General features: G+C 49.1%; 9 protein-coding genes and 1 non-coding gene across 10 annotated transcripts; 6 read left to right on the top strand and 4 right to left on the bottom strand.

The window, feature by feature from the left end:
• The first annotated feature begins 182 nt into the window (after positions 1 to 182).
• Positions 183 to 255, top strand: BKA55DRAFT_t226. Its single transcript has one exon. It is a non-coding gene; the product is annotated as a tRNA-Arg (tRNA).
• Positions 256 to 584: 329 nt separating this feature from the next.
• On the top strand, positions 585 to 1497 carry BKA55DRAFT_741369 (uncharacterized protein; the record flags this gene model as incomplete). The annotated part of the gene is made up of 3 exons (XM_046201470.1): positions 585 to 636; positions 751 to 942; positions 1005 to 1497. 3 exons carry the CDS (start codon positions 585 to 587, stop codon positions 1157 to 1159), a joined length of 399 nt encoding a protein of 132 aa, XP_046046157.1. The 3' UTR covers positions 1160 to 1497.
• A 349-nt stretch (positions 1498 to 1846) lies between these two features.
• BKA55DRAFT_542949 (major facilitator superfamily domain-containing protein) lies at positions 1847 to 3525 on the top strand (the record flags this gene model as incomplete). The annotated part of the gene is made up of 3 exons (XM_046190531.1): positions 1847 to 2625; positions 2685 to 2918; positions 2982 to 3525. 3 exons carry the CDS (start codon positions 1847 to 1849, stop codon positions 3523 to 3525), a joined length of 1557 nt encoding a protein of 518 aa, XP_046046156.1.
• Positions 3526 to 4969: 1444 nt separating this feature from the next.
• On the top strand, positions 4970 to 6979 carry BKA55DRAFT_119225 (uncharacterized protein). The gene is made up of 3 exons (XM_046184773.1): positions 4970 to 6357; positions 6410 to 6457; positions 6513 to 6979. Exons 1-3 carry the CDS (start codon positions 5345 to 5347, stop codon positions 6883 to 6885), a joined length of 1434 nt encoding a protein of 477 aa, XP_046046155.1. The 5' UTR covers positions 4970 to 5344; the 3' UTR covers positions 6886 to 6979.
• On the bottom strand, positions 6970 to 8442 carry BKA55DRAFT_596926 (kinase-like domain-containing protein; the record flags this gene model as incomplete). The annotated part of the gene is made up of 5 exons (XM_046196009.1): positions 6970 to 7163; positions 7219 to 7387; positions 7447 to 7760; positions 7814 to 8163; positions 8228 to 8442. 5 exons carry the CDS (start codon positions 8440 to 8442, stop codon positions 6970 to 6972), a joined length of 1242 nt encoding a protein of 413 aa, XP_046046154.1.
• Positions 8443 to 9678: 1236 nt separating this feature from the next.
• BKA55DRAFT_577387 (uncharacterized protein) lies at positions 9679 to 11806 on the bottom strand. The gene is made up of 5 exons (XM_046193612.1): positions 11625 to 11806; positions 11146 to 11551; positions 10852 to 11047; positions 9852 to 10804; positions 9679 to 9804 (listed from the first exon to the last, which is right to left on the bottom strand). Exons 1-5 carry the CDS (start codon positions 11746 to 11748, stop codon positions 9765 to 9767), a joined length of 1719 nt encoding a protein of 572 aa, XP_046046153.1. The 5' UTR covers positions 11749 to 11806; the 3' UTR covers positions 9679 to 9764.
• Positions 11807 to 13398: 1592 nt separating this feature from the next.
• On the top strand, positions 13399 to 14010 carry BKA55DRAFT_462745 (uncharacterized protein; the record flags this gene model as incomplete). Its single annotated transcript, XM_046186099.1, has 1 exon — positions 13399 to 14010. A coding segment is annotated over one exon (612 nt), but the record flags the coding sequence as incomplete, so codon positions are not given.
• A 1411-nt stretch (positions 14011 to 15421) lies between these two features.
• On the bottom strand, positions 15422 to 18453 carry BKA55DRAFT_119199 (alkaline-phosphatase-like protein). The gene is made up of 3 exons (XM_046184771.1): positions 18133 to 18453; positions 17808 to 18052; positions 15422 to 17746 (listed from the first exon to the last, which is right to left on the bottom strand). The coding sequence occupies exons 1-3, from the start codon at positions 18366 to 18368 to the stop codon at positions 15471 to 15473; spliced, it is 2757 nt and encodes a 918-aa protein (XP_046046151.1). The 5' UTR covers positions 18369 to 18453; the 3' UTR covers positions 15422 to 15470.
• Positions 18454 to 20896: 2443 nt separating this feature from the next.
• Positions 20897 to 23371, top strand: BKA55DRAFT_577383 (uncharacterized protein). The gene is made up of 4 exons (XM_046193611.1): positions 20897 to 21276; positions 21331 to 21498; positions 21546 to 22195; positions 22252 to 23371. The coding sequence occupies exons 1-4, from the start codon at positions 20947 to 20949 to the stop codon at positions 23252 to 23254; spliced, it is 2151 nt and encodes a 716-aa protein (XP_046046150.1). The 5' UTR covers positions 20897 to 20946; the 3' UTR covers positions 23255 to 23371.
• A 244-nt stretch (positions 23372 to 23615) lies between these two features.
• On the bottom strand, positions 23616 to 25933 carry BKA55DRAFT_596922 (uncharacterized protein; the record flags this gene model as incomplete). The annotated part of the gene is made up of 4 exons (XM_046196008.1): positions 23616 to 24340; positions 24397 to 25099; positions 25232 to 25774; positions 25853 to 25933. 4 exons carry the CDS (start codon positions 25931 to 25933, stop codon positions 23616 to 23618), a joined length of 2052 nt encoding a protein of 683 aa, XP_046046149.1.
• Positions 25934 to 25948: the final 15 nt, after the last annotated feature.

The following is a 25948-nucleotide window of genomic DNA, read 5'->3' as shown; positions in this document are numbered from 1 at the left end:
GGTAAAGTATAGGAAGGATTCCCAGTCTTGTTTAAAAAGGCCATATGTCTCTTGATTGTCTCTCGAATTACACTTTATGATAATTAATGTTATAAAATGCAATATGGGATTATGAAATTGAAATCATTTTCATTGACATAGAATCTAATACGATCTTGGTATACAAGGATTACAAGATAAGCGCCCCTTTGGCGTAATGGTTAACGCGTCTGACTTCTAATCAGAAGACTCGGGGTTCGAGTCCCCGAAGGGGTTAATTTTGCATTTTTTACAGTTTTAGTTAATAAAAAGTGTTTAAATTTGTTTTTGCATTAAAAAGAATGCCTTTCTATGTTATTGCGGCTTAAAATGGTGGAGTTGTGATGGAAAACGCGCCTAAAGCTGTAGCTCTAACACCAGTGCGATTGGTCATGTCACGTGACCATGCCTTTTTCCATACGCGATAATGTCGTTCATCTTCCCAGAGCCTTAAACGCAACTAACTACTCCCTACCTTAAACTTATTTAAACTAGTTAATTAGCTCAGCTACCAACCTATCTTCTCAATTGCCTTTCATACCAAGACTATCTGTGTTCAGATTACAATGAGAACTAGGAGCGGAACCGACACTCACGAGGATAACGCCACCTCGCGAGGTCGCAAGAGACAGTCGAGCAAGACGGACTCTGCGCCGGAGACGAAGACCAAACAGGCCAAGACGTCTAATACTCGCCCCTCTACGCCAGATGGACCATAGCCAACGCTTACAGAGAAAGAGCTCGAGTTCGACTTCGACCACTCTCAGATTCGGGATCCGCGAGCAACGCCGGGTCGCGTCAAGCGTCCCCGGTATGAGGAGCGCGAACTCAGTGAGGAGTTCCTATCAAAGTTCCACATCCCCAACCCTAGAGACAAGCATACAGACCCGTTGTATTCTTTCTACGATCTACATCGATGTCACCGTAAGGTCCATATGGGTCCCCGACCTACGATAGCGCGGGCGTTCAACCTGACTATGAGAAAGTTGCAAAGCGGATGAAGCCAGTGGCTTACAACAAGAAGTCCATGGTCAATGGCATGGAGCGCCATCTCAAGAAAGCAGAAGAGGAGAGAAAGAAAATGTACGATATCTTCTTTGTCGATGGGAAGGGTCCTGAAGGTGAAGAGGGCAGTACGTAGGTCATGGATCAGATCAAAGATCAGGTCTCCAAGGATCTCGGGGTCCCTTAGCACCAGATCGATTCCAAGCAGCTGAAGAAATGGGAAGATCAGGGGTTCTCCAAGGTAGACGCGGATAAATGGTGGCATCGGCCAAATCAAGTTGAGCGCGATCGATTCATCAAGATGCTAGGCGGAGCATCTTTTCGGAAGGATCTCTATCCGTAGGGTGGATTCAGATCCTAAAGTGTCTTATCTCGCGCAATCAGATTTAGTATCGCAATTCCAGTATAGCTTTGTTTATCATTCCTCCACCTAGGGGTCACAGATTGCTTGCTAGTGAAATAGATGGTGCAAAGATCTCGTCTCTAGTAGGAGACTATCTCGATCTGTGACTAAAAGCGCAACCACTACAAGATTGAGGATACGAAGCACTCGGTCTCGTTTAAAGTGGGTTAGACTAAGCTGTCATTCCCAAGCCACGTTAGCGCTGACTCCGGGGCCCTGGATCCCATCGCCTCGAGTACAAAAAGGCTCTACGAGTCCTCCCTTGCATGACATTCCCCACATCAAAAGGGCGCCAATTCTACACGCCCTTGAGACTGACGTTTTACATCTTTGCTTATGTCTCATAGATAAAATACTACAACTATTGAATTATCTGGAATTTAGAGCATCACATATTTTTAACTGCCGAAGAGAGACAAAATGGCTACTCAGACAGAAACACTCCTCGAGGATATGCTGCCCTCAACTGCCGAGGCACAAACTTACGTGGAATCTCCACTCAACACCAACAGCACCCCAGCAGCTTCTGCGTCTCGTCTACAGAAAATAGCAGTGACATTCCAACTGTCTGGCGTCAACTTTGCAGCCAGCGCTACAAATGGCCTCGTAGTCGTGGGTCTCCCCCAAATGTCCTCCGACCTCTCCCTACCCCCATCCCTCGCCTTCTGGCCCTCCTCCGTGCAGGGCCTCGCGACAGCCTCAACCCTACTCCTCGCGGGTGCCCTCGCAGACGTGCTAGGCGCCCGATCTGTCGATCTTGCGGGATGCATCCTCAGCGGCGCGCTCATGCTGGCCTGCGGATTCGTCCGCGCTGGTGAGGAGCTAGTTGCGCTAAGGGCCCTGCAGGGCGTTGCGCTTGCTCTGCATCTCTCGAGCTCTGTTGCCCTTGTCACGAGGACGCTGGCGCGGGGACGGGGGAGGAATCTGGCGTTTGCGTGTCTGGGGTTGAGCCAACCGCTTGGCTTCTCGTTTGGGCTCGTGCTCGGTGGAGTGCTCGTTGAGACTATTGGTTGGAGATCAGGCTGGTTTCTCTACGGTGGCATCAATCTTGTCTTGTCCGCGGTGGGCTTCTGGTCTTTGCCAAAGTCTGAGCCGCTTGGAACGTTGCGGGATGTGATGCAGAGCGTTGCGACAAAAATTGATTGGCTCGGCACTCTTCTTGCTTCAGCTTTTATGGCACTGCTGTCATACTTCCTAGCGTAAGCCACCGTCACCCGTGTCTTATTTCAACGTTGTGCTATAACTGACGACCTTGTAGCGTCATCAGTACAGATGTTTACCGGATCAAAGAGGCGAGCAGCATTGTTCTTTTAAGCCTGAGTCTCGTTGCACTGCCGCTCTTTGTCGGCTGGATGCATCTTCAGGTGAAAAGGGGTCTACCGGCCTTGATACCGAATTCGTTCTGGCGGAACCACTCTTTCACCACGATCTGCGTGACCATAGCCTTATCCAACGCTGTCATAAACTCTCTAGAGCTATTCGCGAGTCTATTGTAAGTCTTGAACCCGAACGACAGTTCATGATGTACCCCACGTTGTTAAATCTTTGCCCCTAGCTTCCAAGAGGTCCAGCACCTGTCAGCTCTCAATGCAGCTATTCGCATCTTACCTAGCGTCGTAGTGGGCGTAACCCTCAACTTCACAACAGGTCTTGTTGTCCACAAGATCCCTGCTATATGGCTCGTTGTTATCACATCTGTCCTCACAGCAATCTCGCCTCTGCTCATGGCACTCATCGACCCTGCGTGGACGTACTGGACAGCTGCATTCTTCGCACAGGTTCTCATGCCGTTCTCTATAGATGTTCTCTTCACAGTGGGTCTGATAGTCGTCACTGAAACGTTCCCCGAGGATAAACAGGCGGTGGCCGGGTCAGTGTTCAACGCAGCGTCGCAGTTCGGAAATGCCATGGGTTTAGCCGTGATGCAGGTTGTCTCTACCCTTGTCAGCAAGCAACATGCAGGATCGAAGCCAGCTGATGCTCTTCTTCAGGGCTACAAGGCGAGTTTCTGGACCATGTTCTCATTCATGGTTCTCTGCGCTCTCATTGGAGGAGTCGGGCTGCGTAAAGCCGGCAAAGTCGGTCTGAAGGAAGAGTAAAAAGGGGGCGCTGGACTGCTACAGAAGTTGAGGGCGACGATCTCCCTAGGAGGAAGTGGAATTTGGTGACATCTCGATAGACATCTATTGAATGAACGGGAGTTGGTCCTTGTTCCGTAGCAGGTCGGGGTGGGCTTCGCAAACCTAGTTGGCTCCCAATCGAGTTATTGCATCCGACATGGGTCCTTGGCGTTAGGTTCAGCTTTCAGAATACTAGCAGTGTCGATCACCACGGGAAAGTGTCTTGGAGTTCAGCTGTCACGGAAATACCTACTCAACGATCCCTGGAGAGAAATGTTAATTCCTCACATTCATTTCCCGAACAATTCCATGATCAGCCCTATCTAATTCCTGTTTCATCTCTGGTGGTGTGCTGTGAAAAAAGTTTACTCGGAAGTTCCGTTGGGGCCTGATGAGTTAGTAGCTAATGCGCCGCCGGGTATTTGATAGCCACCCACGGATGGTTAGTCAATTGAGTGGGCTCTGGTCCAGTTACAGAGGGATCCGCTGCGGCTCTTGCTCCGACTCTAAGGGCCTAGACCGTCCACGGCATCGACGCGCTAGTTCGTGTAAGGGAACGATCTTAGAGCAAGTGGCTTGCTTTTGTGGTTTTGGGGTTCACTTCCAGTGCGGCAGACCAGGTATTTGGGGTAAGTATGGTTCAGCCATTTTTTCGATGATGATTAAATTACTTTGAGAGACATTGTCAATGATCATTTGAGACATTTCCGAGTTGACGTAGGAATGACGTTTTAATGAGACCAGGAGAATACCATTATAACTTTAGTATGGTATTTGTCTAGAATTCCATCCATCAGTGATCATGTACCTCACTTAGCTGGCTTGGGGGCACCCGTTTTGTGCTGTACGCGCAACGAACGCCAAACTGACATTCCACGCCACGCCTTGTGACATCCCGTCTCATCCCATTCATTGATCTAACGTTTAATCAGAATTGATCATCCCAATATGGAAGGGAATGATATCTGGCTCTAGACTTAGACTCCTGCAAAGCTGAGATCCCTGCCAAGTATCAGTCAATGGGATCAATAACCGTCGTATTCCTATAACATCCAAACATCCAAAAACCTGAATCGCTAATCTTGCATGCATGATTAACACATTTACCCCTTCCCCTTCCAAGATCCAAGCGTGCTGAGTTACAGCTAGGATCTTATCTCGATAGCAGGTGAGGTTACTTTGAGACGTGAATCGGGACTGGTTTGCGAGTCATTCGTCCAAGCGAAACGTTGCGCCCCGTGGAGATCCTACGGGCCTTGCCTTGGTTCTTAGGAACCGGAAACCCGAGAGAGACATGTGGCCGCAGACTAGAGCTGAACGGAGAGCCACTGGGCAACGCCACGAATGAGCACCCTAATCCCAGTGCCGAGCAAATCGGGATTAGCCGTTGAGGGTTTAGTTCCTGCTTATTGCTTGATTACATCATCTACCAAAATTTCGGTGTTATCCCTTTCAGCTCCATTGTGGCATTTTTAGCGCTGAAGTTTGTTTCCCTGGCATGCCCAAACAGAGTGCCCGGGGGCTCCTGGCCTGGCTGCTGGGTAAGGTGCTATACCATACCATACCGTTCATCGGTACCTAAACTAAATGACTTGGAGGGTAGCGTGAATCGATCAAAAGCCCTTGATCCGCTTCCCCAGATTCACATTCACGAACCCCTCCCTCTCTCTCCATCTCATCCTCCCTCTTCTGGGATGTAAGGTAGACTAGCTCCCCCTCCAACAGATATAAGTCTACCTGTTGGTCCGGTCGCCTCTTTTCCATCCTTTGTCTCTTCCCATCCCTGAAGGCGATCATCATGTACAATGAAACCCAGACCTCAACAGCCGAAGCCCGCCGGCTCAAGAAGCGGGAGCTCGATCGCAAGGCCCAGCGCCTGGCGCGAGAGAGAACAAAGAGTCGCATCGCTCAATTGGAGAGCATGGTCGACAACCTTCGACAGGACGACTCTAACGCGCAAATAGCTACCTTGATGGACCAATTAGGCAAGGTCACCAAGGAGAGGGACAATTTATTACAGGTTCTCGATTCTTTAGGCTCGACGATCCGTCGGCACATTGGCGATACCACAAACGCCACTACCATGAGCGAGCCACGATCAGAGACAAAATCCGAGTCGCCGGCTTATGCTGGACCAGCGCAATCGCAATCACAATCAACACCAAACGAACGAATAGTCCCAATCATGACCCAGAGAGCAGCATCAGAGACAAGCAACTCTACAATACTAGAACTCCCCATAAACCACCCTCCCCCGCACGACCCCTTCACCTACGACGGCTGGAACTACGCCGTGACGACCGAGCACTACCCTACCACAATGGCCTTCGACAGCTCGATCCTCCCGCCCGCCGGCAACGGCTTCATCCCCATCCAGCCTCTCCTCCCAAGCCTGCCCCCAACACCCGAAGAGGTCGACGTCATCATCCCCAAAGCCCCCGTGCTCTGCCACTGCTCCAGCCCGACCAACTGCCCGTCAGGCTACCACGACGTGAAGCCCAACATCTGGCGCACGATAAACGAAGTGCTCGTCAAGCCGACAAAGCTATCCGCTGAAGAGATGGCGATCGAGGAGTATAACGCGGAGGATATACCGGTGCGCGCGATGATTGAGGGCTGGGATAGCATTGAACGGGCGGGGAAAATGACGCCGACGTGGCGTAAGTTGCGCAGGGTTGATGAGCTCTGTTTCACAAATTGTGCGAACACAGAGCGTTTGGCTGCGATGAGGATATGTCATCTTTTGATCACGTATCATGGTGATCCTACCATGGAGAGGCGCGCGACTTTACCGCGATGGTACTGGAATAGGTGCGACCAGCCAAATTTCCACGCGAATGAACTAGAACTAACAGATTAACAGACCGTCGCAAGCACTACCACACTCGTACGGCATTGACTTTTTCGTCTGGTAAGTTCAATCCAATTCAATCCACCACCACCACAGAAACTTACCCCTCCTCCAGGCCCGGTCTCCGCGAACGCCTCATTTTCTCACAGCACCAATACTGCAACAACTCCTTCTGGGAGCTTCTCCAAAGCAATTTAAAAATCCTCTGGACGGACAGTTTCCAGGACACTTTTTACCACAACGCGCACACGGGAAAATACCACATATCGCCACTTTTCGAGCAGCGCATCCGCGACATCAACGCCTGGACCATGTCGACGGACTTCTTCCAGCACTTTCCGGAACTCAGCGAGGATATTCCAGCATACATGGGAATACCCACTTCCATGGGGGGAGTGCATCCATCAGCTGTTGTGCCGTCGAGCAGAAGGCGGTATGAGGATGATGAGAGTAAAGTACATAAAGGACAGAGAGCAGCTATATGTTAGCGGTAGACACTCTTCCAATGATAAACGAACGGAATGATGTACACATCGAATGCCTCTGTGATTCCATTGTTGCAACTGTGTTGTCTAGTCTTGAGGAAAGTCGTTGTAGAGCCATGGACCATTGAGAAGCTCTTTGGCTGTGCTGCGTTCTTCAGGGCGCCAGGTCATCATTCTCTTGACAAACTGGATGAATCGTTGCCTCTCTTCGCCAGCCATGCATGTTAGCGTGTTGGCGAGGTTGAAATTGCTGGGTATACGGCTCGGGTCCTTCAACTCTCCTGGTCATGCATCAGTAATCATTGCTCTGACAAGCCATCAGGGACAAATACATACCGTTCTCCTGGTAAAACAAAGACCATCTTCTCCCTTTAGTCAGAAGATCTTGTGGTACAGGGCCTAGTAGGGCGGTGATCTGTCCTAAATGGGACAAGTCGTCGTATTCCTTTACGTCCCCTGGAGTCACAGGGTCGAAGAGACTTTTCTTTTCAAGCAAGTCCCAAAGCTATCAGTCGCATGATCAGTTACTGATTCTTTCGCATGACATGGGAGCGAAATCCTTACCATCACTCCAACACTCCAAATATCCGTAGAGTAGCTGTACCCAGAGTTGAGGATGACTTCTGGTGCTCGGTACATCTCTCCTTGAATCGCACCATAGTGCAACTCCGCTGGCTTGGAATGAACCGCGAGATCAAAGCCCACGAGCTGTATGATCCCCGTTGGTCGAGCAAGCGGTCCATAGTTGTTTCGCGATAAGTAAATGGTTCGGTCGTCTAGTTGCTTCTCCGGCAAGGGGTTGTTGTACTCTTCAATTGCGTCCTTTTCAAACATCTTGGCGTCTTCGATTCTTATCATGATGTTGTCGGGCTTGAGATCTGCAGTAAGCTTGATGAGTATCGTAGACATGAGTGCGAGTTAGTTCACTTACCAGCATGGATGATGTGGCACTCTGTATGCAGATAGTCAAGCGCCAGAAGTATCATCTGGAGGAGAACCTTCAAGATGTCTGGAGGGATGACACCCCCAATATATCTGGAGCAATATAGCCGAAGAGGCTCACGCAAAGCGTCCGAGACGAGGCAAGGATGGCGACCATATGGGCTCTCCAGAGTAAAAGTGTCGGTAAGTTTTCGAATGAAGTGCCATCCATGGTGCTTTGGGTTTGTTCGAGTTACGCGCCGGAGGATATCGATTTCATTTTCTGCTAAGGCTCGTCTGTGTAAACTCTTGGTTGCGTTGACTTTGATAGCGACGTACTTCTCTGCGGACCAGCGCCACCTTGAATACTTCGGTCAGTGGCTCTTCTCTTCTTTTCCATGAATCACTGATGTGAACTTCGTACCGGTTCAGATCTCGAGCAAGCCAGACGGTCGAATTGGCGCCGTAGCCCAGCTTAGTCGCTACCTGATATCTTCCATTCAGAAGTTGCCCCAACCGAATGGGGTAGAAGCGCTCTGGGCTGTAATTTGGTGTCTTTTCTTCTTCGATAGGGCATGTAAGCTCAAGGCGTGCTGCAGGTATGGCAGACGGCGCCCATGGTTGGTGGTACAGTGCCATGAAGGGCTGGGCCTGATCATAACCTCGGGACTCGCGTAGGGTGAGAGACCTAAGAAAACTTGGCAATACTCTTAGGGAGCGCCATATCATGCGACATGACATGTGAAGCGTTGTCTTGTGTTGGTTTGCTGATGACGAGAGCGAGCGCGAGAGTGAGCGAAAGTGGCGTCAATAAGCAAAAGTGGGGCGGGGTTTGTTCACAGCTCAAGTTGATTGTTGTTTAACGCCTCATAAGTCACAGCCAATACAAGACAGCACAGGTGAAAGAGGCTAACACATCTTGATCATTATGTAAGTTGCATATAACCAGTAAGTTACTTACAAAGGTTGCCATAGGGCTTAGGACTAGAATACCAAAGCTTTGGCTAAAATGACATGAAATTCTTACAATGGAAGAGGTAATCCCGACTCTAGGTGGCTGAACTGCCAAAGCTTTGTTGGACTTGTTAAACTTGGCTGGAGTGTTTCTGATTCCTTTCTTTGTCTTCTAACAGCTTTCTGATTGGTTAGTCAAAGAACAATGTACAAGCATATTCTCCATTGTCCCAACTAACTTATTGAAGCATAAAAACACCTCAAAGGCAAGCTTGTCAGTGCAATTCTCCTGTCTTTTCAAAATGCTTCTTCATCCCTTCTCCACTGATCGTGCTTTTCTGCACATCATCTGGCGAGGCCGCAAGCCTATACGCTCTTGTAACTCTCGAATCTACTATCTCCTCTTCAGAAACCCTGAGCTATATAAGGCGGATAGAGTACTTATCAAGTAAGAAGAAAATCAGTTACCGGGCTGTAGAATTGCTAACTCTTCATCCCAGTGGTCGACCACATATCTCGGAAAGAGATCCCAACATTCGTGTCTGGGCAAATCTGCAAGGGCGTCACAGTTGTGACTGCATTTCACTTGTATAATGATGGTAGCATGGTCTTCTCAAAGGAGAAGTATAACCAATCTCTGGAAAGGTTTCTGATTGATATTCAAACTTCGACCTACATGGCGCAAGGAATGGGTTTCAGTATCGGCATGATAAGAAGGATTATGGAGCTACCTAGGCCTCCATGGCGAGGGTTGAGGTCTCGACAGTGCAATGGTCTGGCAAAGGCATGAGATTCCTTTACACCATCGGTATGGTGTCTTATCTTGTAAGGTAGACAGACGTGTTATCTGCAAAAGACCAGGGATGAAAACTCGTCTTAATCCTTGAGTTAGTCGCATGTCATTTTCATGAGGAGATGTAATCAAAGGATTGAAGTGAAATTATATTCCGGATGAATCTAAGTCTTGATATTATCATAATCACATTTTGCTTTCTCCCCGCTCCCTTTCATTTTGTCTTCCCATGAGGCTCATAGTACGCACCAAGACTACAATCTGTTAGCAGGTTCCCTCCCAGGGATTAAAGATAGCTTACGCGATGATGACATAGCAGGCAAACATCAGAGCTCCTTTCAAGCCAATAGCTCTGATGGCAGTACCCGCACGACTAAGGATCAGTAGGTTGATCAACAGACCCGATCCAACTAATGTCGTAGTTTCGAAGACATTGAACGCCATCTCGAGATCCCGACCTAGCATCCAGGCTATCAACACCGTCAATGGTGCGACACAAAGCGCGATCTGAATAGCTGATCCGACGGCAACGGAAATGGCAAGCTCGAGCTTATTCCTCATAGCGACAGTGACGACGGTCACGTACTCGGCGATGTTTCCGACCACAGGAAGAATAATAAGGCCGATTAAAGCTTCTGATAGACCGCCTTCATGGGTGACATCATCAATCGTCTTGACGAGAAACTCGGCGTTCATCGACATGAGTGCCGATGAGACAAACAGAACTGTAACAGCAGCTACAGTACCACTAGTACTGGAAGGATGCGATGGATGACCCGATACATCAGGTCGCTCGAGAATAGTTCTTGACTGAACACTCCCAACCGAAAGATCTCGAATCTCCGATCCATGAAACTCAGTCCTTGAACCAGAACGTGAGTGCGATCGTGAGTTCCCTCTCGACCGATGCGACAAACTAGCCCGAGACGTCTCCCTCTTCCCACGTTCTTCCTCAGCTTCAGCTACGCTAAGTGTATCAAGAGTCGTGCTCCTCGCACGCGTTGGCACTTCCTGGTCTGCAAACCTAATGAGTCTTGCACTGTGAGACGTGGAGTTTTGATTTCGTCGATGTTGATGATGCTCTGTATGCAGTGATTGTAATGGAATTGCTGGTGCTTCGACATGCTTGGGCCTCATCTCATACGCGAAATAGACGATGTAGATGACGAGGACTACAAGAGACGATGCGCGGCTCATGCTCAACGCAGCTTCGCTCTTCTTTCCTTTCATATGGAAAGTATAGTCAAATGCCGTCTTATCAAGTCAGTGGTTTGTATGAGTGAGAGAATGAGTAAACTTACGGGCATGAGGATGACAAAAACTGAGACGAAGAGGAGAGCGGCCAGGAGCTCTGACTCTTCCATGCTGCTGTGAGGGTCGATGTTGGACATGCTACTCGCAAAAAGCGCGGAGCCCAAGATGAGAAGCAGGTTCACAAGAACACTACCTAGAATGGATGCTTGAACGATGCGAATATGATTATTCACCAGCGCAACCCTAACAAAGTTAGTTCTGACTGAGACTCAATCTCATCTCAACTCACACCCTGCATCACATTAGCAAAAACTCTGTCATAATCTCACAGAAAAACTCACAAGATGATCAACTCAACAAGGTTTCCAAGCGTAATGTTCAAAAGCGCACCGATGGTATCTCCCGCATCAGCAGCAATACGCTCCGTCGCCTCCGTCAACATGACAGAAAGCGGCACGATAGCAATCGCATTCGTCATGAAAATAGCAAGAGGATTAATCTCAAAGGAATGCGCCGCCAGACCAATCGGTACAAAAACTAGCAACCAGTTGAGTTTCGATGCAACGACCGTTGATCGAATTTGACCGAAAAATGAAACTCCTTCATGGTGGCTGCTAAAGTCGAACTGGGTGCGATCAAGAGGCGGTGACTGAGTCTCTAAATCATTTGAATTCGAAATTCCAAGCTGTTGGTATCGAACTCCATCTCCTAAACGCGATGATGCACGAAGCGCTCGCTTCATGGTATCTTTTTCACAATCAGTTCTCCGTCATTTCCGATAAAGAAAAATCTCGTTTAAAAAAAGGGGCTATGCGCGCACCTCGTATACTGAAATCGATTCCATGGTGATTCAGCGGGTCAGGCGAGTCATCTTCATCTTCGCTCGCACTTGACGGTGAGCAGTCATTGTATCTGGTGGTCTCCGTAGCGAGGGAGGGACTCATTGAGGTTGAGAAATGTGTGTAAAAAGATGGAAGAAGCTGGAATTGTGAGTGAGAAAGGGGGGCTCATAATTTAAAAGGAGGCCTCGCGATATTTGATCGGGAAAATCGCTAAGGCGCCGCTAAGCAGTGTTGTCAATTTACCCCTGATTTCTTAGGCCGGGTACTTAGAACGATAATCCCAAATCCTCCCTTGTTTTTAATTGATAACATTGGGGGACCCCCAGTGGATAAGGTAGCGAGGGGTGTTAGCGTCACGAGGAGATCTGTCTGCATTGCATACAGCACCGCCTCTGCGCCATTTATTCCATTCGTAGACTCATTTAGCCTGTGATTTTATAGAATATCTTGTTTTTTTTAGATGTTCTAATAAGCTTCTGTAGTGCTTCTAGCTGGGCAGGGAAAAAGGCTGTGTGATAGTGATACCCCCTGGTCAAACTCTCGCGGGAGATGACAGGGCCCCGCACGGAGGGCCCAGCAAAAGCTAAGGTTGAGCATTGACGAGGTAAATCGTAATTAAAATCTGGTTAAAACCGAAGGGGCCGAAGCTTTGTTGGTATCAAGGTGAAGCGTGAGTTGTAGCAAGAGAATAATGCTGATCTCTACGGATACTGTACGAGGAGTGAAGATCAATGGCCGTCAGAGACAAATTGGTAGCTGGTTGAGCCGCTGGAAATAAGCCTTTGCCAAGGCTTTTATGACGCAGCTTTGCTTCTGCTGGTTCATGTTTCAAGCAGCAAAAGAACTGTTATCTTATCTCGCATGGAGATGGAACATGGCTGAGTACTGATACTATTGATCTGCGAATTGGTTGATGTGCTCACAGCTAGTCAAGACAGTGTTTCAAACAAAAATATATTGCTACGATACCGTCATAATGCAATCATGCATCACAATTCCGATATGCAATATTCTCGATGAGAGTTGCGCTCACATTCGTTTCATCGCTGAAGATGAAGAGATATGGCAGACTCATGAGACTCCAAACCAGCATCAATCCAAGACAGGGCACAGGAACTGCCACCTTTCGAAGAAAGTGAAGAGATTCATACACTGCTAGAATATATTTCCAACTATCATAGATCAATACCCGAATAACAGCTGATTGGCTGATAAGCACAGCATTGCGACCTTATCCCGAATCTTTACTCCGTCAAACTCACCTCTTGATGATAACAAAACATGATGCTAAGAGCAAACAACTCCTCCGAAACCCTATCTTATTATCAGAAAATAGAGTATTTCCAACAAACCACCTCCCAACAGTCACATCTGCCAAAACTCCGATGAGGAGAAATCACAAGTCGATTACGTAGACGACTCCACAAAAGCCAAGCAAACAACGCATCCTCTCGGACAGTTTTCGTTGTCCGATGTCAACTTGTTCACCCAAAGAATATGGCATGTTCGTCGTGTGTCATCGATTGGTTGACGTCTGTGGCGACCCAAACGCTCTGGCAAATCCCGGCGGGTGGACTAGCCTCCATATCGGACAATGTAGAATACCGATAGTTATAATGAACAGCCCGATTGCGAGAGATGTTAAAGTCAAAAGGTAGAGGTTCGAGTATATAATAAGCTTGCATACACCTGTGTTATCTCCCTGTATCACCTACTTATCTTATATGCTTGAACAACCAGATACACATCACCATGTCTTCAGTCAAAGCCATCATCTTCGGCGCAACAGGCGCAGTTGGGCGAGCTGCAGCCCTAGAAGCCCAATCCCGCGATGCACAAGTCACACTCGCCATGCGCAATATCAAAAAGCCCATTCCTGGTTTCACTCCCGAACTTGAGAGAAGGCTGGGCTTCACTCGCGTCCAGGCCGATCTCTCAGATCCCGAGTCCGTGGGGCGCGCCGTTTCTGAATCAGGATCAACCGTTGCGTTTTCATACATACTCTTCGAAGCGGAGGATGGTCTTTTAGAAACGTATAAAGCTATGAAGAGGGCTGGCATCAAGCATGTTGTGCTACTCTCTTCATTCTGCGTTACGGAGAATGGAGGTGCAAAGCCATCTTCTGAGGCAGAGGAAATCCTAGCTATTATCCATGGCAAAGCTGAACTTGCACTTGCTGAAAGTGGTCTTGCTTATACTGTCATACGTCCTGCGTATTTCTCAAGTAATATCCAGATGCTGGAAGACTGGGACGAGGTCAAGTCTGGACAGCTTGAGTTGGCTCATCCCGATGCACCATTCGATTATCTCGCACCCGAAGACGTTGGCGCTCTCGCAGGTGCAAGAATCGTTGCGACACCGCCTTTGGGAGAGTTGGTTATCACCCAATGCGGACCTGAGTTGCTCTCTCAAAGAGCAGCATGGAAAATTGTTAGTGAAGGTCTCGGTATGGATATCAACATCAAGGAGATCAACAGCGATGAGCACAGTGAGAAACTCAGATCAAGAGGTTTTCCAGAACCTATGATCAAATCTGCTGTTGAGAGGCTGGCGGATCTTGGACGTGATCCAGCAGGTTTGTACGAGCCTGAGACGTATAGGGAAGCGTCGATGAATTTTAGGAAGTATACGGGAAGACAACCTACTACATTCAAAGCTTGGGTTGATAAGCACAGAGAGGAACTTTTAACCAACTAGAATCAGGCAGTGGTTGAACGAGTGACTAGAAATGTCATTTCAGACTTTAAATATTGAATGCATAGATAATCCTTGTCCATCAACACCATAACTTAGCGTGTAACCAAGCTAATCTCACAACCTTATCTACTATCACCACCATGAAACCCATCACAACACCATAACAACTCAGCCAATCAAGTCTCAATCAAAAGATCTAACGCCAAGCCCTTCCTGTCAGCAATCCGACACAATACCGCGAATCCAGAACACCATGCCAAGAATAGTACGCAGCCTCAAGTGGTCAGTGCAGTCTCAGCTCGTGTTTCCCAAACCATGACAGTGAAACCCGCTCAAGCCTCGACGTATCAATAATCCGTATCACAAAATTGGACTACAAAGGATCTTCAATACATAGTGCGACGAAACATCAAATATCACAAGTCAGGGGGCGCGCTGTGTGCAGACCGCCTCACCGCTGGGTTTCACAGCGTTACATGGAGTATCTGTCACATCCCTACCCCAGTAAAGATTAACTTGCGAAAATACGGGCCCATACTCTGTAGTGTGACCCCTTGACCGGCCTGCTGCTGTCACGCGACCATCACCATCACAAACACCATGCATAACATCACGAACAAATATGTAGGAGGTAATCAAGTATGCATTTGTTCAAAAAGAAACCTCTAGACGCTATACACAAATGATCCAAGAAACAATGCCCAAAAAGATCATGCCATAACGACCGTAAACACAGTCCCCATCCCCCAATTCCCCTTCCACCAAAAACTCCGAATAGGTAAGTTCAAGCCTGGTTATGAAGCCAATTCGAGCCAGACCAAGAAAAGATAAAAGAAAAATGATGACATGGATATTTTATCCGGCCTGTTCCCTTCTATCACGCATCGTATCGTCGCCCTTTTTACAAAGAGAAAAGTATATCGAAAAAAGAAAAAGAAAAAAAGAGATTATTATTTTCGCTGTTCCAAGATTCGAGAGTAAGACCCGTTTTCATCCATCCGGGGATAAAAGTCTGGGTTTTCTGTCGTGATGCTTGATGATGCAATGTGTGTTGAAAGGTACACACAGTTTGAGTAAGTTTTGTTTCCCAAAAACGCCGGTTGATGCAGATATAAAAAATGGCGTGTCTATGCGGACAAAGAGTGATAGCGCCAGAGACGTTGACGCTCGAGAACCCACCATTGGGCTATCGGTATGGCTTCGTTGGCCCACTGCGCAGCTTCGTCGCCGAAGGCAGAACTAACTGCTGTTTCGAGCTCTTCGGGTGACCACGCAGCTACAGGTTTGAGCTCCATGGGGTCGTTGACGGCGTCGGTGACTCGGTATTCGATAACCTTGTTGAGGGGGATGACGAGGCGCCAGGGGACGTCGGCAGATGTGACGCCGAGCATGCCAGCGCCAGAGTTGACGACGGAGAACGTCCAGGCTCGTCGGTCGCCGTCAGTTTTCTTGTAGGGTCGGATGAGGGATTGACCTTCATAGTCTTGTACGAGATCAGAGGCGATGTGGGTGTCCTTCTCGTTGAGGGAACCGCTGTTGATGAGGAGGTCCAGGATGGTAGGGAGTATAGAGATGGTGGTGGTGTTGGCGTCGTATTGGACTCGGGGGAGGTGAGGGTGTCGGAAGGTCAGGCCGACTCGGTAGTTGGAGATGAACTGGTTCTCGTATGTGCCCTCCTTGCCAGCGTCGTCCTTGAAGGAGTGACCGTGATCACCGGCGAAGACGACGAGGGTCTCGTTGGCGATACCTTGGTCGTCCAGGAGGTTCATCAAGCTAGCCATCCAGCCATCGTGGTAGCGAAGGGTGTTCAAGTACTTGTTGAAGTTATCGTGCACCTTGTTCATGCCGGTGTGAGAAACGTAATCGTAGTAAGGAGTGCCCTCAGGAAGACCCCAAGCGTGGTGGGTCGTACTGGTGAAGTGAGTCAACCACATGCGCTGGTTGTTGGCGGTCGTGTTGGTGATGAAGTCTTGAAGATGAGGCATAAGGATGGGTTCGGGGTAAGCGAAGTAGTTAATCTTCTTGCCCAGAACATCCGACTCGTTGAAGCGCCAGTGACTCTCGAGCTGTTTCTTGGTGATGATGTGCTCAAAGCCAAGCTTAGCATCAAACTTCTCTTGACGATCGTACTCCTCAATCTCAGCCTCGAAAAGAGCAGTCTTCCACTGCAAATCGCGGAAATCGGCGTCGTCAGAGGATGTGTTGGTCTTGACCTTGTTCAGCATACTGAGGATCTGGGGAATGCAAGGCTGGTAGCTGTCGGTGTCGGCTTCGGCGAATTTCTCCACGGGCATGGGGTAAGCACCGCAGTGGTTGGCGCAGTAGCTCTTGGTGGACATTGTGGCGGCGGTGTAGGCGGTTGCGACATTGATGCCACCGAAACCCTCCTCCGCTTGGTCGTGCCATGTGTAGTTTGGCTTCGCGTACGGCTTGCCGTTCTTATCGGTGAATCCTTGCTTCAGACCAGTGATCTTCTCGATGTGAGGCATCATCCAGGACAATCGCTCGTTGGCCGCGTCCTTCTCCTTCTCGCTCTTGTTGAGATCCATGATCAGGCTGTGTGTATGGGAGCCTTGCTGCAGAGGCCAGAAGTCTTGACGAAGACTCTCCATAAGGATGAAGACAACATGCTTAATCTTGACGTCGCCATTGCCAAGCGCCTCCTTGAGTGTAGGCAAGATATCGGTATCGAGGTTGGTGATCTTCAATGGGTCCTGAACAGGGTTGTAGTAGGGATCCTTCTCTTGCAGCGAGACCTGGGGGCACTTGTGTTCGGAAATGATAGTGCTGGGCTTGCCAAGTGAGCCATGGTAACCATTCTTGAAGCGCTTAGGATCGAATCGGAAAAAGCCACGGGGCAGCTCTCCCTTCTCGGGCAACCAGTCGACAGAGTGGTTTCGGTACGCCTCACCAAGAGGGCTCATATCCTTGTTAACCAAAGGCGCCCAGCCCCTAAAGTAATCGCCCTCGGGTTGTTTCCATGTCGAATTGTTTATCAAGTCGGGGAACGGGAAAGCGTTCTGGATAAGGCTTCGCTGCGCTTGGCAGAAATCGGGCTCGGGTGCGAAAACATCGAGCATCGAAACGGGAAGCGTAATTGACAAGAAATCGTACGGCTTGGCAGGTCGAAGGATCAGCGTGAGCATGAGGAAAAGAGCAAGGGCAATTTTCCATAGCCACGAGAAGAAGGGGATTCGCGCGAAGAATCGAGCAATCTTGCCTCGAATGGTGGCAAGCTTCTCTCCGCCCATACGTGGAGGGTTTTCGGCGCTGGGTCGGAAATCCTCGTCCATCGAGTATGTATCGGTCGATTCAAGATCGGTGTCGGCATTCTTGAGAGCTGAGTACCTACCGCGCTGGATACCAGGGATTCGCACGCGAAAGCTTCGGAAGTAGGAGTAGACTAGCGGGTGAAGCAAAAAGTTAGCGGGCGGACCAAAACAGCCGACATCGCAGACACGAACCTGAGAGGATGTTGTCGCCAATTGCGCCTATAAAAGCACCAAATGCGCGGTAGAAGAATCCATGGATGGGAATAGTGATAATGAGCAGACCGATTCCGCATGCTATCACGGCCTCGCTGCCGCTAAAAAGCACCTTGAGACCCTCCTTGCTTGTAGCATAAGCTGTCGCATCGCGCCAATCGAGCTCTCCACCGGTCTTAACGAAGAATCCAAGCTGCGACGCCGAGCCGCCGATCGAGATGAGTCTGCCAAGTCGCGCAATGTCAGTTTGCGTGTTCATCTCACATTGAGGGCCATCACTATCGATCGCCGAGAAAAAACGTACGTAGCTATAGTACCAACCAGACACCCAATCCAAGCCCACGGTGTCTTGGACTGACTCAGAAACAGTCTCGCAATGCATATCGCTAACAAGTCGAAGAGGAAGAATGTCGGTAGGTATAGGATAAAAGCCGAAGTCGGTACCGTGAAGAGATGTGTCCACAGATGTAGCAGTTTGCTGGCAAGTATCGAGACGAAGAAGACGCCGAAAACATAGGATACCGAGAAGAGGAAACACATCTTGCCTGGGCTTTTGCGCGGTCCGTCGTTGAAAAGAGACTCAGACGCAGTGGCCGCTTCGCTGATTGTTGAAAGGAGGGAGGGCGGCGCGACGAAAACGACGATGTTAATTAGAGATTTGTAATGGGGGAAGAGGAGAGAAAAAGGGAAAAAAGGGAAGGGAGAAGAGGTCAGGAAAAAATGCACAAAATGATGGAAATAAAACAGAGCCAAGAAGTCCCCCAAGCTAAAGAGTTAGTACAGCTAATGACAGGGCCGAGGTGTAGGCTTTGGACTGTGTCGCAATGGAACAATCTGGTCTGGACTTGGGCGATTTGCACCTTCCTTTCCAATGAACGGGAGAATGTGGGGTAGACACCATCAAAAAATGCACCGCAAAGAGAGGCTACAAGGCCAAATAAGAAAGGGGTCGCGTGTTCAGGGGTCACGCATGGCTCCCAAAAGTAGCTCATTAGCTCCTCGGCGGCCAAATCATTAGGGGCTCGTTTTAGCAGGGTACAGCCCCACCAATGATTTTCTAGGGAACCTAACCCAGGGTCGCAACGTGGTTAATACTGTACCCGAGAAAAGCTTGGCCATCAAAGCTATCTTATGGTGCGGTGGACGGCAGTGTTGTGCAGTTGGCGGAACAAATTGACCGGCTGAATCGCACAATATAGCGCATCTCTTTCTGTCTAGCTACATCAGCATGCAGTCACTGCTGATGGGCTTGACAATCGAGGTATTGTTGTGTTTCCCTGCGACGCCACTTTGTAACGCCCAGGCATCCATGCGTGCATGTCAAGGGCCGCCGGGGCCGTGATAATGCTCTTCCGGGGCGGGGTCAACAGGCTGTTTGTGGTAATTACTGCGTGGCAGGAAGTCCAAATCCTTTAGAGTTACTGGGCTGAAGAATATTTACACCGTGAAACCGATGTAATCTGCATGCACCGCCACCACTCTGCAGCAGTGGATTACAACATTGCCTTGATTTGGGGTGTTCCTTTGAGCGGGGTTGATGATTGAACATTGGCATTGTGGATCTCAGCCTGTTTCGATCTTCGATTGCGATCATCTCAAATGGATTACATTGGATTATCAATCTTGTCTACCGCGGTTAGAGAATAAATGAAAAAATGAGATCCTTCAGCCCTTCATAATCCGTCATCATCTTACCCGTTTGGCTGCGGGATCGGCCGTTGCCATACATACCTCCTTCACAAGCTGCAAGCTACAGTTTCATCATTTGCTCACCGATGGATGAAGGCCTGGCAATTCGAATCATTTGACGTCTCCCTTCTTACGGCCCTGGCAATATAACTGGTCGTATCGTATTTCTCCCAGGGCTGACTCGTTGGAGTTGAGTATAGACAGCGGCGAGCGGGCCCCCGTGTGGCACGCCCTTCTAGCGTGCTTCTGTCATAAAAAAAGAATCAGAGCCTTTCCAACGGCGGCAGTTCATCTGCAAACGCTGCATGGACAAGCGGGGCCCTCTTCTCCTTTTTCGGTCAACACCAGGTTCCAGCCTCCGGAGAGACATGCCTACGGTAGACGGCTCGGCATTGTTAACCGCGAATGTCATAACATATTTAATGTCATTTCCGTTAATACGAGCATCTCCATCTCATAGACTTTCGATAGCTTCCTCCCTTGTGTTCCGTGATCCGAGAAAGGCGCTGGTACTTGAGCGGTACGCGGCACACGAGATAGACGATCAACCTCCACTCCACTGTCATGCCGCTGGAACAAGCCATGAAACACCTTGTTCCTGGTCACATCTGACGATCACTAATTTCTCGTTACATAACCGACGGAGAGTCGACCACCGGGAAGAACAAAACAAGTCAAGTCAATGTGTACCTGGCAAGCCTAGTTCGTAAAGTCAAGTTATTGTTTTCTCTTGGTAATTGAACACGCGACACATGATTCAAATAATACGACATGGTCGGATTTGCCGAGACTTTTAGTCACTCAGAATGGCGACAATTTGCTTGGTACAAGCGTGATCAACATTGGCACCTACACAAGCTTTTTGGGTCGTGCACGGGGAGTTCGCTAATATTCTCACCACGCTAGCACAGATTTTGCTGTTTTTATATACTGTAGGGTAGTCTTGACTGCAGGTCACCTTGAAATGTTAAACAAGACTATTTGACGACAGACATGTCACTGAGTTTGTTACGGGCTCTTCTGTAGCATCTATTTCTATTATATCTATCCAGTTGCGGTCTGTGTTGGTGGAATGAGCTGGATAAAAATACGTAGAACTATACCGCTGAAGTGGGCTGAGTATAAAGTGATACAAGATCATTAGATTTGGTATTGATGAAAGCGTAACCAGATTTCCACCGGCATCTATATCATTCCTAAAGCGCTCAACCTAGAGTCTCGAATAAGGTAACCAAGAATATTCTGTCTTTCTGCTCTGGATATATGTTCTTATCTCAATGTGTCTGCAATATATCTCTTATCGATAATGTTATCCTAGAACGGCTGCCTTGGGCTGCCTAAGATGCCTCCACCTAAACACATGACTTCGCGACTGTTCTTCGTGAACCGCTCAAACCAACAGCTTCCTATCGCGTACAATCATGCAAGAATGTGGATATCAGCCCCCAAACGCACGATAATATCGCGTATAAATAAGTGCGGCGCGTTGCCCCCAAATCAATTACGCCTAAAACTCCAAATAACTCGACTCCATCGCGCCGCCATGTACTCTGACAAGTGTGACCCTCCAACAGTCGGCCGCTATCCGGGCCTCGGCATGAACCTTCGATATCATAACTACCACCACGAAGGCGAAATGTATCCAACTGGAATTCATTACAACTCCCGGGGGGCTGAATCCGATATGTTGCTTGTGCGAGAGGCTGCCATGATGATTGTCATGAATCAATTGACTGATAAGCCTGACTGGCATATCAAGGTATGCATGGGTGTATGTAATATCGAATGAAGAATGAAGCTTATCGGATCAAAGGTCTTTGACGACGCCATCGCGGAGAAATGGGTCCAGGAGGCCCTTGCGCTTCCAGTTGATCCTTTATATGACGAGATTGTGCAGCATAGAAACCCCGGATTCAGCAGCGGCGCTGCATACGGCCCCGACAGGCTCAAGTACATCCTAGATCGGGGCTGTCTCAAATACGTAAGAACGCCTAGTTATTTCTTCCGTTCCACGCTTATTGTTTCCAGTGTATCAAAGAGCTTCGTGTCAAGGCCAAATTCTTTGAGAAAACAGGTCTCATACCAGCTTTGGATGCAAACGCAACCGTCATCAAATCAGATACCTTCATCGATGAGACCCTCCATAAGCGTCTTAGAAATGCTTTTGCGAAGCTTAAGGAAGGACAGAAAGATAACCCCGATTGGCATCCTCGAAGCAACGACATGGTACAAAACCTCGTGCACCCGTCTCTCTATCCCCTTGTCTATGGTCGCTCTCGCGTATTTCGCGACGAGGTAGTTGGCGTTGAAGATGCAATCGACAAATGGAGCGGTAAAGGAGAAGTCATACCTAAAAAACCAGTCGACATACCGTCAGAATACGATGATCGCTACCATATAAACTACTCGGTGCAAGGTAGTGATGCCCATAAAATGTTTTGGTCCGATGCCTATCAGTGGCTTCCATCCAACGTCAAACTCATGGATGATGGAAGCGTCAAGCTAACGAGCTACATTAACAACCTCCATCCCAAGCATCGTGATATCTATGAAATGGTTGAGGAACTCATCGAAAGAGCTCTTCCTGCCTGGGATCACTGTGTGGCGTTCTGTCGAGACTGGGACATCGTCTCCGGTGGTCGGACCAAGTCTCGCTTCCCGCGACCTGAAAACCCCGAGTAAGTAACCACCTTTCACTGGAGTAAGACTGGGCAGAGGTCACTAACGCTCGCAGTGATGAGAACGAGGCAAACTGGAGCCCGTCAATCGATGACTTTACGCCTCATGATGCAGGCGAAGTTGAGTATGAAGAGGTCATCAGAGACGCAGATGGGGATCTCCTTTATGACACCCGCAAGCGAGACGCTTGGGAAAAGATTAGAGAGCCCGTTCAACCAGAAGCCCCCGAGTTTAAAGCCTGGGACTATGGTGTCAAGCCAGGAACGTCATTGCGCGAGCGCTTCAAGGATCTCCAAGTCATCGTCAAAATGGCTTCCATCGAACTCACACCCGACAAGCCGAAATTTCCCGCAGGAGGATGGCATGTAGAAGGTCAAATGAACGAGCATATCGTCGGCACAGCCCTTTACTACCTCGATTCTGAGAACGTAAAACCCAGTTATTTGCAGTTCCGCATGCAGACTGATTATTATCAAGAGGACTGGAATATAGGCCAGGATGCTTTTGGTTGGATGGAGCAAGTTTATGGTACCAACTTGAGAGGCGGGGATTGTCTTCAGCGATATGGAAAGATCGAGACGAAGCAGGGTAGATTGTTGGCGTTCCCGAATGTGTTTCATCATAGGGTTTCGCCTGTGGAGCTGGATGATATGAGTAAACCGGGCCATCGACGGTTTATAGCACTTTGGCTTATCGATCCGAGGACGAGGATCATCAATACGGGGAATGTACCGCCTCAGCAGAAGAGTTGGTGGACGGAGAGTGCATTTAGGAACCTGGGTGAGGAGAACGCTAGTAACGTTCCCAACGCTGTTGCGAAGTTGGTATCTGAAGGAGAGCCAGAGCATCCCGGTTTGAAAGCTGCAGCAGAGAGTGGTAAGCCTCTTCCGCAGGAATTGGTGAATATGGTGGAGGCTGAGGCGGATAATTCGATATTGCCGATGTCTTTGGAGGAAGCGAAGGAGCATAGGTTGAAGTTAATGGACGAGAGGACTAGTTATCAGCGTGATGCGGAGCAAAGTTGGTCTGGCATCCAGTATAGCTTTTGCGAGCATTAGTTTTTGTGGGCTTAGTGTTATGCTTATTTCAATAGACAGACTTTGAGGTTAATGTAGGTCTTGAAGCAAGTTATCGGTGTTATATTCTCTCTAAAATAACTCGATAAGGACAATGGATTTTATTAAATGAAAGTATGACTTTCTAAACTAAGCCGATAAAAACGTTCTTTCAAAATGATAGGCGACAGGTTGGGTTGTCAAAACCCATGAGTTGATGCGAGGATAGCCATGGGATTCCAAAAGACTCCAGAACTACCTATTGCAACGGTTCAAGATAGCCGCAGAGAGGGCAAGAAAGAGTAGGCAGGGAGGCATAACCCCGGGGCCAAGCTAGCCAGATACACGGACACGTGCAACCCGCCTAGGATGACAACTCGTCGGCCTCCTTAGAGTACTCTCGAAAAATTCTAACCCAGAAAGCGTCCACTTGACGAGAAGCACTAGCCATAGCCTGAGTCACCCACTGTTCAGAGGAAATAACTCTTCTCCTCGGGGTGGATGGCTCATCGAATCGTATGCCCTCCTCGTCCTCCTGCTCGTCCTCATGGTTCTCCTCCAGAGTGTACTCATCGTCGGACGTGGGATATTCCCAAGGCCTCACAGGGGATTCTTCGAGGTCGTGCCTGCGGGTTTCGGTATCGGATTCCTCGCTAGGACTCTTATCGGGGAACGGCCCAACGTTATCATCACTATAGATATCTGACTCCTCATCTTCATCAGGGTTGGGTAGGTCCGCAGGAGGAGTGCCTTCGTCTGACGACATGGACGTGCTGCGATGGCAGTGGGACGACTCGCTGTCGTCGCTCTGTGACCTGCGCTGAGTCGACGAAATGCTAGTTTGTCTCGGTTGAGATTCCATGAGACCGCCCAGCAGAGCCAGTCCGATACCGTCATCATCGTCCTCGCTCTCGGGTGACTCTTCTCGGCTCGATCCTCGATCACTGTTCAAGCATCTGTTCAAGTCCGCAAAAGCTTTTCTAATTTCTTCATCGATGTTTTCACTCTCAGATGACTCTTCTTGGCTTGATCCTCGTTCGCTGCTCGAGCTTCTCGATGATCCCCGATCAAGTGGCGGTGGCATTAATTCTAATACATCATCGTCAGTAACCTAGACCAAACGACATGTAAGATTGACAACTTACTCAATCTGATCAATTCTTCATCTGGAGTCTGGCGATCCTCTCTCGCTAGCCAATGATCGACTGACGCCTTGAACTGAGGGTCTTCCTTGTCGCCGTCGTAGACGCGAAAGTCTTCCGCGGCAGCCCAACCTGTCTCACACTCCCAGGGGAATATCTTCTCAAGAGTGAAGAAGATAACGGGGTATAGCCTCTTGTCCATCTTCCGTTGGCCATCTTTGTAGCCCTCTGCCCAAATGCCATCGAACCCATAGCTTTTGTCGTAGCAGGCCGGTAACTGATCTACCGACTGCAACAGCCCACAGTCAACTGGCGCCCAGTTCTTGCTTCGGAATCGTGGGAACGCTTTCCATGGCAGAACGTAGGCTGGGTAGCAGAGACCATCATCTGGCCACTTGATCCAGTAGATCGTCTTGGCGGTAATCTCAACGGGTTTTTGAGTGCCGTCTGGATCCCGTGACAATATCGTCCGCTGTCTGGTCGCGACTGCTCGTCGTATGGGACGGTGTCGGGGATGGGAGGGATTAATATCACCAAGAAGCTGTGCAATCTCCTCGTCGTTGTTTTGGTCATCGGATCGGTCATGTCGAGGACGATAAGCGCTGTCAACGGTGACACTGCCAACTTGGCGCCCGGCCTTCCGCTTAGGGTGTATAACAACCCGATCATTGTGTGACTTTGCAAAGGCAGCGTCGCAAAAATCGATCTTGATGCCAAAGGCATCAACAGCTGACGCGTAAGTAGACAGGAATCCATGCGTCTTGGCATGCCTTGCGGCGGCCTGCGCCGGTTTCATAAGGCCATCGAACAGCATACCATGCTCTTCGCACCGAAAGACATACCATTCGCCGCTGCGTGCTGGGGTCTCTGTGATCTTCTGATTGGAGAAGCTCTCATCTATCTCCGCGATGGTCGTGATGTCACGACGATCTGCACGACGCTTGGGAGATGGAGGGTCTTCGGCACTCTCGGGGGTAGTCCGCTTGCTGCTGAGAGGACTACGAGGTATGAAGCGAGGGGAGGAAGGGGGAGGAGATGCACGGGGAGACTCATTCCCTAGAGCCAATGCCGCCTCATTAGAGTTATCATCGGCTGAGTCGGCGGCCGGAGTAGGTGGCAACTTCGGAATGGATTGTGCCCTCTCTCCCTCCTTGTCCACCCAAAAGTTCTGGGTCATAATGTCCATGGGTATTTGTGACTTTGACATAAAACCATTGGTGCACGAATCTATGTCATTCAAGACAGTCGGGTTCTTCCGCAGCTCCCTCTGGATCTGTCTCTTAACTTGCTTCCGCCTCTCTCCCATCTCTTTAATACGAGTTCTGAGCCTAGTAATGTCTTGCCGATTCTGCTGACGCTCCCTCATCTCAAAGTATGCGGACTCGATATAGTCGTCGAGGTCCAGTTATTCATCCTTTAGCCGTAATAACTGGTGCTCCATGAATTGTCCATGGCAGACTTTGCTGCTCTCATGAATGGCTTTGATGACGGCGAGGCGTTGGAAGCAAGCTTCATACTCAGGACTGAGATGGCTGGCCATGACTGCAATGTATGG

Source organism: Fusarium redolens (assembly GCF_020744475.1).
Source record: "Fusarium redolens strain MPI-CAGE-AT-0023 chromosome Unknown BKA55scaffold_14, whole genome shotgun sequence".
Taxonomy (NCBI): Eukaryota; Fungi; Ascomycota; class Sordariomycetes; order Hypocreales; family Nectriaceae; genus Fusarium; species Fusarium redolens.
This window is presented reverse-complemented; position numbering and strand designations above follow the sequence as displayed.